The 15,681-nt window shown below is 43.9% G+C and overlaps 1 protein-coding gene across 2 annotated transcripts in view; it reads right to left on the bottom strand.

Annotated features, from left to right (window-relative positions):
- Positions 1–3,181: 3,181 nt before the first annotated feature.
- Positions 3,182–15,681, bottom strand: part of dusp22a (dual specificity phosphatase 22a) — a 134,113-nt gene continuing 121,613 nt past the window's right edge. For both annotated transcript variants that reach the window (XM_078210593.1, XM_078210592.1), the window contains exon 8: positions 3,182–3,908. In XM_078210593.1, coding sequence (XP_078066719.1) covers positions 3,702–3,908 — 207 coding nt within the window. In that variant the 3' untranslated portion in view covers positions 3,182–3,701. The remainder of the gene's footprint in view (positions 3,909–15,681) is intronic.

The following is a 15,681-nucleotide window of genomic DNA, read 5'->3' as shown; positions in this document are numbered from 1 at the left end:
ATGAAAGCAGGGATGCAAGTACAGCAAGTCAGCGAGGTTAAATCTCACGGGATCCAGGGTGAGGTATCTAAACTGATACAAAATTGGCTTCTGTGGTTGTAGAGGTCTGTGACCAGCGGTGTGCCTCAGGGATCAGTGCTGGGTCCACTGTTATTTGTCATTTATATTAATGATTTGGATGAGAATATAGGAGGCATGGTTAGTAAGTTTGCAGATGACACTAAGATTGGTGGCATGGTGGACAGTGAAGAAAGTTATCTCCAATTGCAACGGGATCTTGATCAATTGGGCCAGTGGGCTGACGAATGGCAGATGGAGTTTAATTTAGACAAATGCGAGGTGATGCATTTTGGTAGATTGAACCAAGGCAGGACTTACTCAGTTAGTGGCAGGGCGTTGGGGAGAGTTACAGAACAAAGAGATCTAAGGGTGCACGTTCATAGCTCCTTGAAAGTGGAGTCACAGGTGGACAGAGTGGTGAAGAAGGCATTCGGCATGCTTGGTTTCATCGGTCAGAACGTTGAATACAGGAGTCGGAACGTCTTGTTGAAGTTGTACAAGACATTGGTAAGGCCACACTTGGAATACTGTGTGCAATTCTGGTCACCCTATTATAGAAAGGATATAGAAAGCGGTAGATGTGGTTTATATGGATTTTAGCAAGGCGTTCAATAAGGTCCCCCATGCAACGCTTCTCGAAAAAGTGAGAGGGCATGGGATCCAAGGGGCTGCTGCCCTGTGGATCCAGAACTGGCTTGCCCAAAGGAGGCAGAGAGTGGGTATAGATGGGTCTTTTTCTAAATGGAGGTCGGTCACCAGTGGTGTGCCCCAGGGATCTGTTCTGGGACCCTTGCTGTTTGTCATTTTCATAAATGACCTGGATGAGGAAGTAGAGGGATGGGTTGGTAAGTTTGCCGACGACACGAAGGTTGGTGGGGTTGTGGATAGTCTGGAGGGATGTCAGACGTTACAGAGGGACATAGATAGGATGCAAGACTGGGCAGAGAAGTGGCAGATGGACTTCAACCCAGATAAATGCATAGTGGTCCATTTTGGCAGGTCAAATGGGATGAAGGTGTACAATATTAAGGGAAAGACTCTTAGTACTGTGGAGGATCAGAAGGACCTTGGGGTTCGGGTCCATAGGACTCTAAAATCGGCCCTGCAGGTGGAGGAGGTGGTTAAGAAGGCGTATGGTGTGCTGGCCTTTATCAATCGAGGGATTGAGTTTAGGAGTCCGGGGATAATGATGCAGCTATATAAGACTCTCATCAGACCCCACTTGGAGTACTGTGCTCAATTCTGGTCGCCTCATTACAGGAAGGATGTGGAAAAGATTGAAAGGGTGCAGAGGCGATTTACAAGGATGTTGCCTGGATTGAGTGGCATGCCTTATGAGGATAGGCTGAGGGAGCTCGGTCTTTTCTCCTTGGAGAGACGTAGGATGAGAGGAGACCTAATAGAGGTATATAAGATGTTGAGAGGCATAGATTGGGTGGACTCTCAGAGGCTTTTTCCCAGGGTGGAAATGGCTGCTACGAGAGGACACAGGTTTAAGGTGCTGGGGGGGGGGGTAGGTACAGGGGAAATGTTAGGGGGAAGTTTTTCACACAGAGGGTGGTGAGCGAGTGGAATCGGCTGCCGTCAGTGGTGGTGGAGGCAAACTCAATAGGGTCTTTTAAGAAACTCCTGGATGAGTGCATGGGACTTAATAGGATGGAGGGTTATAGATAGGCCTAAAAGGTAGGGATATGTTCAGCACAACTTGTGGGGCCGAAGGGCCTGTTTTGTGCTGTAGTTTTCTATGTTTCTATATTATTAAACTAGAAAGGGTGCAGAAAAGATTTACTAGGATGCTACCGGGACTTGATGGATTGAGTTATAAGGAGAGGCTGGATAGACTGGGACTTTTTTGTCTGTAGCGTAGGAGGCTGAGGGGTGATCTTATAGAGGTCTATAAAATAATGAGGGGCACAGATCAGCTGGGTGGTCAATATCTTTTCCCAAAGGTAGGGGAGTCTAAAACTAGAGGGCATAGGCTTAGGGTGAGAAGGGAGAGATACAAAAGTGCCCAGAGGGGCAATTTTTTCACATAGAGGGTGGTGAGTGTCTGGAACAAGCTGCCAGAGGTAGTAGTAGAGGCGGGTACAATTTTATCTTTTAAAAAGCATTTAGCTACATGGGTACGATGGGTATAGAGGGATACGGGCCAAATGCGGGCAATTGGAATTAGCTTAGGGGGTTTTTTTTAAAAAAGGGCGGCATGGACAAGTTGGGCTGAAGGGCCTGTTTCCATGCTGTAAACCTCTATGACTCTATAAGTCATTAGTGCGGCAAATGGAATATTGGCCGACATTGCAAGAGGATTTGAGTTCAGAAGTAGGGATATCTTACTGCAGTTATACAGAGCCTTGGTGAGATCATACCTGGAGCATTGTGTGCAGTTTTGGTCTCCCTACCTAAGAAAGGATATACTTGCCATCGAGGAAGTGCATCAGAGGTTCACTAGGCAGGTACCATGTTTGGCAGGTCTGTCCTATGAGGAGAAATTGGTTCAACTGGGCTTGAATTCACAGGAGTTTACAAGGATCAGAGGAGATCTGATTGAAATATACAAAATTCTAACATGGCTGGATAGACTAGATGCAGGGAGAATGTTTTCTCTGGTTGGGGAATCTAGAACCAGGAGGCACAGTCTCAGAATATGGGGTAGACCATTTAGGACTGAGATAAGGAAAAAGTTCTTCACTCAAAGGGTAGTGAACCAGTGAAATTCTCTACCACAGAAAGATGTGGAGGTTAAGCCACTGAACATATTCACGAAAGTGATAGATTTATTTTAGATTTTAATGGCATCAAGGGGTATGGGAGAATGCGGGAACATGGCATTGAGATAGAGGATCAGCCATGATCATATTGAATGGCAGAGCAGGCTTGAAGGGCTGAATGGCCTGCTCCTGCTCCTAGTTCCTATCATCAGAAGCTGAGTCAAAGAAGTAGGTTTTAAGGAGGGCCTTAACGGGGAAGAGATGAAGGGAATTCCAGAGTTTAGGAGGGAATTACAGAGTTAGGGGACCTGGGCAGCTGAAACAAGACTGCCAATGATGGGGCAAAGGAAGTGCTGGATGGACACAAGGTCAGAGTGAAAAGACCACAACTTATTTGAAATGAAGTACAACGCTGAAGGTCCAATTTGCGATTTTATTTCACTCATTTTAAAATTCAATTAGCTTAAAGAGTAAAAGTAAACACAATAAACAATTATTGGCACATGCTACACTGAAAACAATTTATATGGTTTCATATCCATTTGACAACACTGTCCATGCCTGTAGGTAAAAGTAGCAACATTGTTAATCGTTGAATAATTTATAGCCCTAAATGGCAGTGCCCATAGTTACTGCAGCAAATATCTGTTCTGAATAAAGGTCAGGAGCCAACCAATCCACCGCAGCACGATTTCATACCTGCAGTCTTAGTTAGGCACTTAGTTTAAGGAAAGGCACAACTTGCACACTGTAGCTAATGGGAACATTATTGAAAGTGATAAATAGAAAAAGGAGAAACAATGGTATACAAATTATATGCCTTTCTCCTGCTTCGTATTGCACTGTCGGTACATATGGCTATATATATTCTTGCTGATTTACAATGAATAAAATGATGTTGAAACATCCAGCAGTTGGGCCCTGTCAGGCCTCTTATCTGTTCACCCAGCTGCGGCTGGTGCTGCCATAGGCATTGTAAGGAAGGGGGTAGACCGTTGCAGTGTGGTTTGTCCAGTGACGTTCTCCATACCTCAGCTGCTGTTGCTTTTGTTGTTCATCGTACTGAGACAGCAGCTTCTCAATCTCCTGCTTGTCATTGAAACGATTCTCGCCATATTCTGCCCGGAGCCATCGACGGTACTGGAACGAAACAGGGACATGTAAAAATTCTGCTTCTCTCCCCTGACGGCGCTACAGCAGGTTTCCGAGAAGTCGCCAATGTTCTCCAAAGCGCAGGAGTTCCAGGATTTCCCATCCCGAGCCAATGACTATAGTCTCCCACACACAGCAATGTGATAATAACCAACTGTTTTAGTGATGTTGATTGGGCAAATGTTGGTCAGGATTTGGTGTAGAACTCCCATCTTTCTCTTTGAGATGATGCCATGGGACCTTTTCTAGCCGCCTACACAGGGGACTTTGGTTTAATGTATCTATGAAGAGGTAGCACCTCTAACAGCGCAGCATTCCCTCAGTACTGTACCAAAGTTGTGGCTGTTTAGCGTTTCTTCACACCTATTCTGTTTTTTATCCTTTGGGGGAAGTGGGGGCAGGACTTCCGTGCTGATTAGCAGCCTGTTGAATTGTGTTGAATGCTACTTCCGTGGCCAACGAGTCCTGGCGTTGGACTCAAACCCGGAGCTTCTGGTCCAGTGGTAGGGGTGCCACAAGTGCGGCACAAGGCCTCCTCACTGCACTGAAGAGCCAGCCTTGATTGTAGCACCCTACCTCTAGAGTGAGACTTGAACCCAAAACCTTGCGACTCCAAGACAATTGTCCTGGCAACAGAGCCACAACCGACACTGGTTAACATGGACGTTTCAATCAACATCAGTAAAATTGTAAGATTTGATCGTTATTATCATCACATTGCTGAGAGAGTGAACTTGCTTTGTGCAAGTTGGCTACTGCATTTCCTACATTACAACAGTGGCAATATTTGAAAAATTATTTGGTTGTGCATGTGGATGTTTGGAGATTATGAAAAACACTATGGGTGGGATTTTACAGCCTCTGCGGACGAGACTGGAAATTCCTGCCTGAGGTCAACAGAGGTTTCCGTTGTCGGACCCTCACCCGCTCCGATTCCGTGGCGGATGAGTGGTAGAGTTCCGGTCTATATAAATGCAAATCTTTTTTGTCAGAACACATTACCCTCCTAAGATTCAGTGGAGCGAATTTTCCCGTTCCGCCTGCCATGGGAATCAGAGCGGGCAAGGGGCGGACCATGGAAAGGTCCGTTGACCTCGGGCGGGATTTTCCGGTTTCAGGGCAAACACGGCCGGAAAATCCCTCCCAGTACATTGAAGCAGAGCAACACGTCAGATCGCAGAGATCGGAAGTTCTTGATTACTGATGGAGGTCATAGAAACATAGAAAATAAGGGTGGGAATGGGCTATTCGGCTCTTTGAGCCTGCTCCGCCCTTCATTTTGATCATCAGAAGCCAGCCAGTCCCCATTGCCTGTGAATATCTAGAGACACTGAAACAAGGGTAGATGGAGGTTTAAATTAAAAATTGTCTGTCATCTGCCTCGGGACCTACACAGTCTCCTTCATGTCAGCCCAGGTAGTCCTATGATTTCCCACCCCAAGTCTATAACTATAGATGGGACCACCCTTCAGAATGATAGAACTCCATTTCACTGGTCACACAAGAATATCCTGCATCATGCATGCTGTTTCTATGAACCTGCATTCACCACAGGCATGAGCCCAGGTCTCATCCCTCCATACAGAAAATCCTGGAATTCCCAGGGCAAGGCAAAAACAGTCGCCACCCCTGAGCCAAGAGTCAGGAAAATCTGCTTCATTGATACTTTAGTGATTCTTGCTGGGGTATTGTTCCAAATGCTTTGCCACCTGCATCTCATCCAAACATATCAGGCTGGTCATTTATTGCCAAGTGGCTATTTAACCAGCAGCCAAGCACAATCCTGTCTTCGTTCCATATCTATACACTTTTGGCAGGGATATTTCCTCTCCCTTTCCCAAGGCACCAATTTGGGTGGCACAGTGGTTAGCACTGCTGCCTCACAGTGCCAGGGACCCGGGTTCGATTCCCGGTTTGGGTCATTGTCTGTGTGGAGTTTGCACATTCTCCCCGTGTCTGCATGGGTTTCCTCCGGATGCTCCGGTTTCCTCCCACAGTCTGAAAGATGTGCTGGTTAGGTGCATTGACCCGAACAGGCGCTGGACTGTGGCGACTAGGGGAATTTCACACTAACTTCATTGCAGTGTTAATGTAAGCCTTATTTATGACTAATAAATAAACTTAAAGACAGGGTTGGTACCAACATTGCCATCTTGGCTGAGATTAACCATTAGCATAGACTTGGAATTAATCTATCGGCCTTCCTGACCTGCATGGCACACTGGGCAATGTTGGCTAATGCAGCCATTGTGAGAGGCTGGTTTATTTTATAACAAAAGAACGTTCATGTGTATATTCAGCAAATATTGGCCAGTGAGGTTCAGGATCACATTTTGAAATTGTCTTTTCATGATTAGTGGTTTGTGATGCTTGCACAAGCGAAGTTTGATGTCAAAGAAGTAAAACTGAGGATTATAATGTGTTACATTCCATAAGCCTCCTTCCAAACCCACATGGGAACACCACTACTTGTACATTGGGGACAGGATAGCCTCGTGGTATTATCGCTAGACTATTAATCCAGAAACTCAGCTAATGTTCTGAGGTCCTGGGTTCGAATCCCGCCACGGCAGATGGTGGAATTTGATTTCAATAAATAAAAAATCTGGAATTAAGAATTTACTGATGACCATGAAACTGTTGTCGATTGTTGGAAAAACCCTTCTGGTTCACTAATGTCCTGTAGGGAGGGAAATCTGCTATTGTTGTCAGTTCTGACCTACATGTGACTCCAGAGCCACAGCAATGTGGTTGACTCTCACCTTCCCTCCAAGGGTAACAAGGGATGGGCAATAAATGTTAACCAGCCAGCGACGTCCACGTCCCACAAATGAATTTTTTTTTTCATTCACACGCCATTCCGAGCCACTCACCATCCTGACTTGGAACTATATCACTGTTCCTTCACTATCGCTAGGTCAAAATCCTGGAACTCCCTTCCTAATTATGCACCAGAGTCAAAGGTTTTAGAGAAAAGGAGCTGCCTTTTGTTTTAAATTGATCCAAAAGGTGGTGATCAAAATGAAAACATATTTCTCAAAACTTTTAGCTTGTCAGACACAGATCAAGTCTCATAAATAGACCAGCGTAGATAAATATTAACATAAGACTAGAGACAAGGCCACTTTCATTATAGTTGTGCAGAGCTAGTTGGTTTGATTTGATTTTTGATTTGATTTATTATTGTCACATGTATTAGTATAAAGTGAAAAGTATTGTTTCTTTGCGCACTGTACAAATAAAGCATACCGTTCATAGAGAAGGAAAGGAGAAAGTGCAGCATATAATGTTACAGTCATAGCCAGGGTGTAGAGAAAGATCAATTTAATGCGAGGTAGGTCAAGACAAGACAGAAATAAAGTTATCTGGAGAGGTTCTGTGTACAGACCTAAACAATGTGGCTTGTTGAATAGTTAAGAGTGTTAATGTATCCTCTGTAGAAGGATAGGCTTAACCAGGTAAATGTCCCTTTCTTACTCCAAATTTATGTTCCTATCATAGCTGTATTTTTATAATTATGACTAATACAAACTTGCATTTATGTAGTGCTTTTAACATAGCAAAAAGTTCCAAAGTTCAGAAGACTAAGGAAATTTGGTTTTGATTAAGCAAATTATTGGAGTTCTTTGAAGGAGTTATATTTGCAGTGGATAAAGGGGAACTGGTGGATGTACTGTAGTTAGATTTTGACTTGATTTGATTTATTATTCTCACATGTATTGGTATGCAGTGAAAAATATTGTTTCTTGTACACTATACAAACAAAGCATACCATACATAGAGAAGGAAAGGAGAGGGTGCAGAATGCAACTTAATGCGAGGTAGGTCCATTCAAATGTCTGATGACAGCAGGGAAGAAGCTGTTCTTGAATCAGTTGGTACGTGCCCTCAGACTTTTGTATCATTTTCCCGACGGAAGAAGGTGGAAGAGAGGTATGCCCGGGGTGCGTGGGGTCCTTAATTATGCTGGCTGTTTTTCCAAGGCAGTGGGAGGCATACACAGAGTCAATGGATGGGAGACTGATTTGAGTGATGGACTAGGCTTCATTCATAACCCTTTGTAGTTTCTTGCGGTCTTGGATAGAGCAGGAGCCATACCAAGCTGTGGTACAACCAGAAAGAATGCTTTCTATGGTGCATCTGAAAAGTTGGTGAGAGTCGTAGTGGACATACCAAATTTCCTTAGTCTTCTGAAAAAGTAGATTTCCAGAATGCGTTTGACAAGGTGCCACATCAAAGATTATTGCAGAAAAAAAGCTGAGTGTTCGGGGGGGGTAAGGTATCAGCATGGGTTAAAGATTTGACTAAGTGGAAATAGATAATTGACAATAATGGGTCTTATTTTGGTTGGCAGTATGTGATGAGTGGTGTGCTACAGGCATCAGTGCTGGGGTCTTAGCTTTTCTTAATTTGCATAAATTATGACTTAGATGAAGGGATGGAAGGTATGGTTGCTAAATTTGCTGATGACACAAAGAGGGATAGGAAAGTAAATTGTGAAGTGGACATGAGGAGGTTATAAAGAGATAGAGATAGGTTAAGTGACTGGGCAAAGATCTGGCAAAAAGAGTATAATGCAGGGATATGTGAAATTGTCCATTTTGGCAGGAAGAATAAAAGAAAAGCACATTATCCAAATGGTGAGAGATTGCAGAGCTCTGAAATACAGGGGGAAAGGGGTGTCCTAGTGCATGAATCGTAAAAGGCTCGTACAAAGGTACAGCAAATAATTCGGAAAGCTAATAGAATGTTATCATCTATTGTCAGAGGAATTGAATACAAAAGTAGGGAGGTTCGGCTTCAATTATACAAAGCACTGGTGAAACCACATCTGGAGTACTGTGTAACAATATTGGTCTCCTTATTTAAGGAAAAATGTCTATGTGTTAGATCAAGTTCAGAGAAGGTTTACTGGGCTAATACCTGGAATGGGTGGGTTGTCTTATGGGGAAAGATTGGGCAGGTTAAGCTGGCATTCAGTGGTGTTTAGAAAAATAAAGGTAAAGTCACTATAGTCCCAGATAACCGTAGGCTGCCCTTCCCTTTGAGGGTGCCACTCTGCATCACTAACCAGCTGTCCAGCCAACTGGGTTAATCAACTCCCCAAAGAGAAGAGTAAGAGGTGAATTGATTGAAACCTTTAAGTTGCTGAAGGGTCTGGACTGGATGGTGGAGAAGATGTTTCCTCTTGTGGGAGAATTTAGAACTAAGGGGTCACTGTTCAAAAATAAGGGGTCATTCATTTAAGAGAGAAATGAGGAGAATTATTTTCTCTGAGGGTTGTGAATCGTTGGAATTCTCTTCCCAATGAGGCAGTGGAAGCAGAGTCCTTAAACATTTCTCAGGCAGAGTCATGATGTGAAGATGCCGGTGTTGGACTGGGATTGGCACAGTAAGAAGTCTCACAACACCAGGTTAAAGTCCAACAGGTTTATTTGATAGCATGAGCTTTCGGAGTGCTGCTCCTTCATCAGGTGAGTGATGAAGGGGCAGTACATCCTGCCAACCAGCATTCTATTAGCTTTCCTAATTATTTCCTCACCTGATGAAGGAGCAGCGCTTCAAAAGCTCGTGCTACCAAATGAACCTGTTGGACTTTAACCTGGTGTTGTGAGACTTCTTACAGACAGAGTCAGATAGATTCTTGGCTAACACAGGGGTGAAAGGTTATTGGGGACAGACAGGAATGTAGGTTTGAGGGATTATCTTATTGAATGGGGGAGCAGGCTTGAAGGGCCAAGTGGTCTATTCCTGTTCCTAACTCGTATATTTGTGTGTATGTAACCATGCTTTCAGGAGTAGTCCAAGCATATCTTTCACTGTCCCCCTCCTCCATATTTCTTGCATATTCCCTGCCTGTTGTCCACTTTACCCCATGGTTCAGCAAAAGGGAAGATTTCATTTCTATCAGGTTTATGCTGTATCTAGTTGGATTGTCACTTGGGACCATCAGATGATATGGTTAAGAAGAATGCAATGAGTTAAATTTGTCAAGGAGCCAAGTACACAGCAAAAGAGATTATATTTGTGACTGCACAAATCACTACTGACCACACCAACCCTCGAGTTATTATTGTACTCCACTGAGTATAAAAGCAAGCTATGAATATAGTTCCGGGTATCAGGGATTTTCACTTACTAGTTTAAGGGAATTAGTATTTCTTTCTTTGAAAAGTAGAGCATCTGTTGACCTAACTGAAATTCTTAAGGCTATAAAATTAAATTAAAAAGTTGACTCAGGCATATTGGTTTCATAACCAACGACTCAATGTCAACCCAGTCACGTATGCAGCATGAAAGCACCTTCCAAACGCACAAATGCTACTGTCTAGAAGGACAAGGGCAGCAGACACATGAAGAGGAATTTTACCACCCCGCCCGCCACAGGAATCGGAGTGGGCGAGGGGCGGACAATGGGAAGGTCCGTAGGCCTCAGGATTTTTTTCAACATTGGGAGGCCTAGGTAAAGGATCATGGCCCAACGTAGGGTTGCTACCAAGAACAGATCAGGAACAAAAGTGAGAAAAGTCAGGAGGTAGTTGGTTTGAAACCAATTTAGCCATTAAAATCACGTGGATTGTAAGTGGAAGGGAAAGCTGAGAAGAAGAAGGAGTCCCCCGGGGCAGAGTTGAGTTAGAATCGAAAATAGTGTGATGGGTCTTAATTCCACGAGACGGAAATGTAATCATCTATCGAGAATTTTATGGGATTTTACAGTTTTGGGATGAGTGAGGCTGTAAAATCCCGCCCATGGGAACACTACCATCCTGCAAGTTCCCCTCTGAGCCACTCACCATCCTGACTTGGAAATACATCGCCGTTCCTTCACTGTCGCCGGGTCAAAATCCTGGAACTGCCTCCATAACAGCACTATATCTACACCCTGGGGAACGCAACAGTTCAAGAAGGCTGTCCACCACAACCTCCTAAAGGGTAATTAGGGATGAGCAGTAAATGCTTGCCTAGCTAGCGACGCCCACATCCTGTAAATTAACTTTTAACTAAATAGTTTCTGTTTAGTTTTTGCAGGAATTATATTCAAAGAAGGATCAATGTGCTTTTAAAGAAATGTTCTGCCGTTCTGAATGAGTCTTGGTTTAGCAAGGCTGCATTCATGTTGGAGCACATAAGAAAGTCAATGGCACAAAATGACTTCAGTGATGTTTACTTCCCAAACTGTACTCGGGTATTTCCAATGGAATTTCCCTCCTGCCGAAGTTTGGCTCAAAAGCAGTTTGTGACTAGTTTAACACATTGTGAGGAGACTTTGCCCTCCCAGACAAACACATCTGCATCTTTTACCGTTTGAGCTGATAAATCGTTCGAACAGCAGATCGTCAAGGGATTTAGGTATTAAAGGTGCATTGTCTCCCGTGAAAAGAAAAACCTGGCAAAACTTTTATTCTCTTCTTTTAAATTACTCACAAGAATAATCTAAATCCCTTTGGAAGGTATCATTGTGTCACTTGGGAATTAAACCATCAATATCGAGAATTATCACTGACGGGGATTTTGGGTTTGGAACAGCTCAGCCAGAACTACTGCAGGACAAAGTGCCTTCCATCTTTTCAAAATAACATTGGACAGATATCTTAAAGAGAACTTCATTTCAGATGGAACTAATAAGACAGAAGAGAGATGAACTGGATGGGCTGATGGTATCATCCAACCTTAAGATGGTTTGCTTTGAAAATGGCACTAGATTTCTTGTCTGTTGACCGTGGTCAGAGGGAGAATAATCCAGGCCAACAGATCTTCTCCTCAAACCAAAACAACATTTGTCAGACAAAGCACAAGACACACCTCACATTCAGGAGTATAACCAAAGATGCACATTGCCTGTGTTTAAGATTGTGTTGTGTCTGGGTGATGTGCCCTGGAAGAAGGGCATGAGATATGCAGAGACAATGAAATGTGGGTGGCATCCTTGCATTGGGAAAGCTATGGCAGCAGCAGCATCTGGAGGAGTCATGATAACAACATTCTTGAAACTACACTAAGAGTTCCAACCAAGTCTCTATCAGAAGAAAAGTGCTTTCCAAGTACACAAACCTTAGCCAAGGACACGGAAGCTTTATTTATTACTTTTGGCAATTAAGAAGTTGCTCTACCAACATGAAAATATTTTGCGACATATTTCTTCACTCTTGCTTGCCTTCTCGATAAATGATTACATTTCCATTGCATGGAACTAAGGCCCATCACACTATTCATGATTCTAACTCAACTCTGTCCCAGGGGACTCCTTATTCCTCTCAGATTTCCCTTCCACTTACAATCTACGTGATTTTAGTGGTTAAATTAGTTTCAAATCAACTACTTCCTGACTTATCGCACTTTTGTTCCTGGTCTCTTCTTGGTAGAAACCCTATGTTGGACCATGATCCTTTATCTAGGCCTCCCAATGTTGTAATTATGAGCACGTAACAGTTAGGAGCAGTCATATTTATGTAAAAGTACTGGAATTACAGAGTCAGAGCACAGCCTGATAGTGGAGTGGAAATGGACCAACAGCCATGAAGAAGGATGTCTCACTCCTCTTTGCTGTAGAATGAGTTTCGGGTTGACATCTGATTAATGAGTCCCACAAGTTTAGAATCAGTGCCAAGCTAAAATAAGCATGGAGTTAGATGGCTTACCTGTCGGGAGGATTGAACAGGAGAATGTGCAATGTATATTTCTAGAAACTTTTGAAAACATCAATCGTTTATAGTTTATTTACCAGTGTCACAAGTAGCCTTACATTAACACTGCAATGAAGTTACTGTGAAAATCCCCCAGTTGCCACACTCCGGTGCCTGTTCGGGTACACTGAGGGAGAATTTAGCATGGCCGATGCACCTAACCAGCACATCTTTCGGACTGTGGGAGGAAACAGGAGCACCTGGAGGAAGCCCAGGCAGACACATGGGGAGACGTGCAGTCTCCGCACAGACAGTCACCCAATCCGGGAATCGGAACTGAGCCCAAATGAAGCAGAAATACGGCATTCCTTTCCAAAACTATACAATGCAAATTCATGGGGGCTAAATTCGAGAGCCAATTAAAATAGGCACGGCGATCGTGACGCACAATTATCTTGCACTCATTTTTGGAACATACTCAGCTTTCCTGCTTCATATTGCCTGTTCATTTCAGGAAAACATCGTGCACTAACCACACTGTCGATTGGTCAGATCAGCAGGAGGCCAATATCGCAGCCTGCACTGCTTAAAGCTAGCCTACACCTCTTAACGAGGGCATTTGTGGCTGGAGCAGTCACATAGGAGGTGAACCTGGCTTGTCAAACACTGACCAATGATGCAACGTGGGAGGCTACTGGCAGTGCTGCTGGTGTTGGAGGAGGAGGTGGAAAGGAGCAGAGGTGTCCTGTACCTGCAGGAGGCCTGGAGCCTCTCCATGTACATATTCAAAAGTGGGAGCAGATAACCATGGAGGACATCCTGCAGGTGCACCCAAACCAATGAGGCCACCTCTGAGTGTGATCACAAGCTTGGCAGCTCTGACCCTTTGAGGGCTGCTGCATTTGTGAATTTGTCCTCTTAGGATATCCCCATAATTCATCACAGATAGCAAAGATGGAAATTATTGACATCCTTTTCTTGATAGCTGTAAGTGGTCCACATTTCACATTCACAGGATGCTGAGAACACAGACCTTTATGACAATACTGTGCCTTTAAGAATCTTGTACCTTGTTGAGGATTTTTTTAACAGGCAGTTTTATGCATTGGTGCCGCTTTGTCTGTGCCTGGCAGCCCTTGTTGTTGCTGCAGCAGCATAATTGATCTTAATTGCTAAAATGTTTGTTTTAATCTGGACTAATGCAGGGTGGTTATTTTAGTGTTTTCCCCAGGAGTTTTTCAGAGTGGGGCTTGATCCTTGTTTTGACAGGACAAGTCACATGACTGGGCATGGCTAGGCTCACAGAGAGAAATTCAGTTCAGTTACTGTTTGGGGTCTGTAGAGAGAAGGGATAGCTCTCTAAATGTCTCTCTCTCTCTCGCTCGCTCTTTGGAGATTAGGATCTGCCAGAAAATAAGTCTCTTTCTCTGAAGTTCTGCTGCTTGAAGATAGATCTTACTCTGGAAACTGCCGTATGGGAGTCAGAAGGCAGATGTCCTTCTGTATCTGTCCAGAAGGGTTAATAGAATAGAAATCTAGAATCCAAATGAGATTATCTGTTTTTGGTACTAACTGGTTCTGAAGAAGGATGTATGTCTATGGAGCTACTGCTTAAATTGGAACTATAGAGATAGCTCTTCAGAATTACTGTCATGTTTAAGTATTTTAATTGGTTGAAGTTATGCTGATTCTTTTTGTTATATTCTAACTGTGTTCTTACATAAAGTTTGTTTTCGTAAAAGCTACCTAGTGGGTCAATAAAATAATACCTGGAGCGAAACACCTTATGCTCGCACTAATGCCAAAATTAAATAAAGCTGGGGTCTAGGCTAACTTCATGATGTACCTTGGAGTTTCTGACCTGGTCCCGAACACCTTATACCGTATCAGCTTGGCCTTAAGGGTCAGTTTGATGTTATTCCATTTGCATTTCATGAGTCAGCCAAAAGTGGTAACTGCTTTCCCAATTCTGATGTCAAGTTATGAATCTTTGGAATTCTCCACCCCAGAGGCTGTGAATGTTCCATCATTGAATATAGTTAAAGCTCAATGGACCATGTGGTCTACTTCTGCTCCTATTTCCTATGTTCTTAGGGGAGGCAGTGGTGTAGAGATATTGTCGTTGGATTAATAATCCAGAGACGCAGGGTAATGCCCTGGAGACCAGGGTTCAAATCCCAACACGGCAGATGGTGAAATTGAAATTCAATAAAAATCTGGAATTAAAAGTCAAATGATGACCATGAAACCATTATCATAGAATCCCCACAATGCAGAAGGAGAACATTTGGCTCATCGCGTCTGCACCGACTCTCCAACCCAGGCCCTATCCCCATAACCCCACATATTTACCCCATTAATCCCCCTAACCTACACATCTTTGGACACTAAGGGGCATTCAGTATGGCCAATGCACCTAACCTGCACATCTTTGGACTGTGGGAGAAAGCGGGAGCACCCGGAGGAAACCCATGCAGGGCAGAACGTGCAGACTACACACAGACAGTCACCCAAGACTGGAATCAAATCCGGATCCCTAGCACTGTGAGGCAGCAGTGCTAACCACTGTGCCACCATGCTACCACCCCCCATCTCCCCCCTGCCCCATCCCCAACCCCCCCAATTGTTGTAAAAACCCATCTGGTTCACGAATGTTCCTTAGGGAAGGAAATCTGTTTTTCTACATGTAACTCCAGACCCATAGCAATGTGGTCGACTCTTAGGGTAATAAGTGCTGGCCCCAGACAGTGACGCCCACATCCCATGACCGAATAAAAATGACTCTGAAAAACGTTTGCATCAAGAGACAGATTATCTGTCACCATGGGCCCAGATTTAACTGAGTTCAGGTTCAACTGAGAAAGCGGAACTCTCTTAGCATCGGCTATACCCTGCAATCCACGCTAAGCATTCCTTAAATGAAACTTTAAATGTGTGTCCCCACACAGGAGCGTGGGGGCAGTGCCTACAATAATGGAAGCAAACAATCCATCCGTAGATGAAGGGAAGCTGAACTAACTGAAGCATCTTCAGAATCTTGAACCAAGACAGGCAGGTGAGCATTGCGAATTGGCAAGTGAATGTATTAGTTCAGCTTCAACTGTCTCAGAGGGTGATATCACCTCTGGCATACTAGG

Source organism: Mustelus asterias, chromosome 4 (genome assembly GCF_964213995.1).
Source record: "Mustelus asterias chromosome 4, sMusAst1.hap1.1, whole genome shotgun sequence".
NCBI lineage: Eukaryota > Metazoa > Chordata > Chondrichthyes > Carcharhiniformes > Triakidae > Mustelus > Mustelus asterias.
This window is presented reverse-complemented; position numbering and strand designations above follow the sequence as displayed.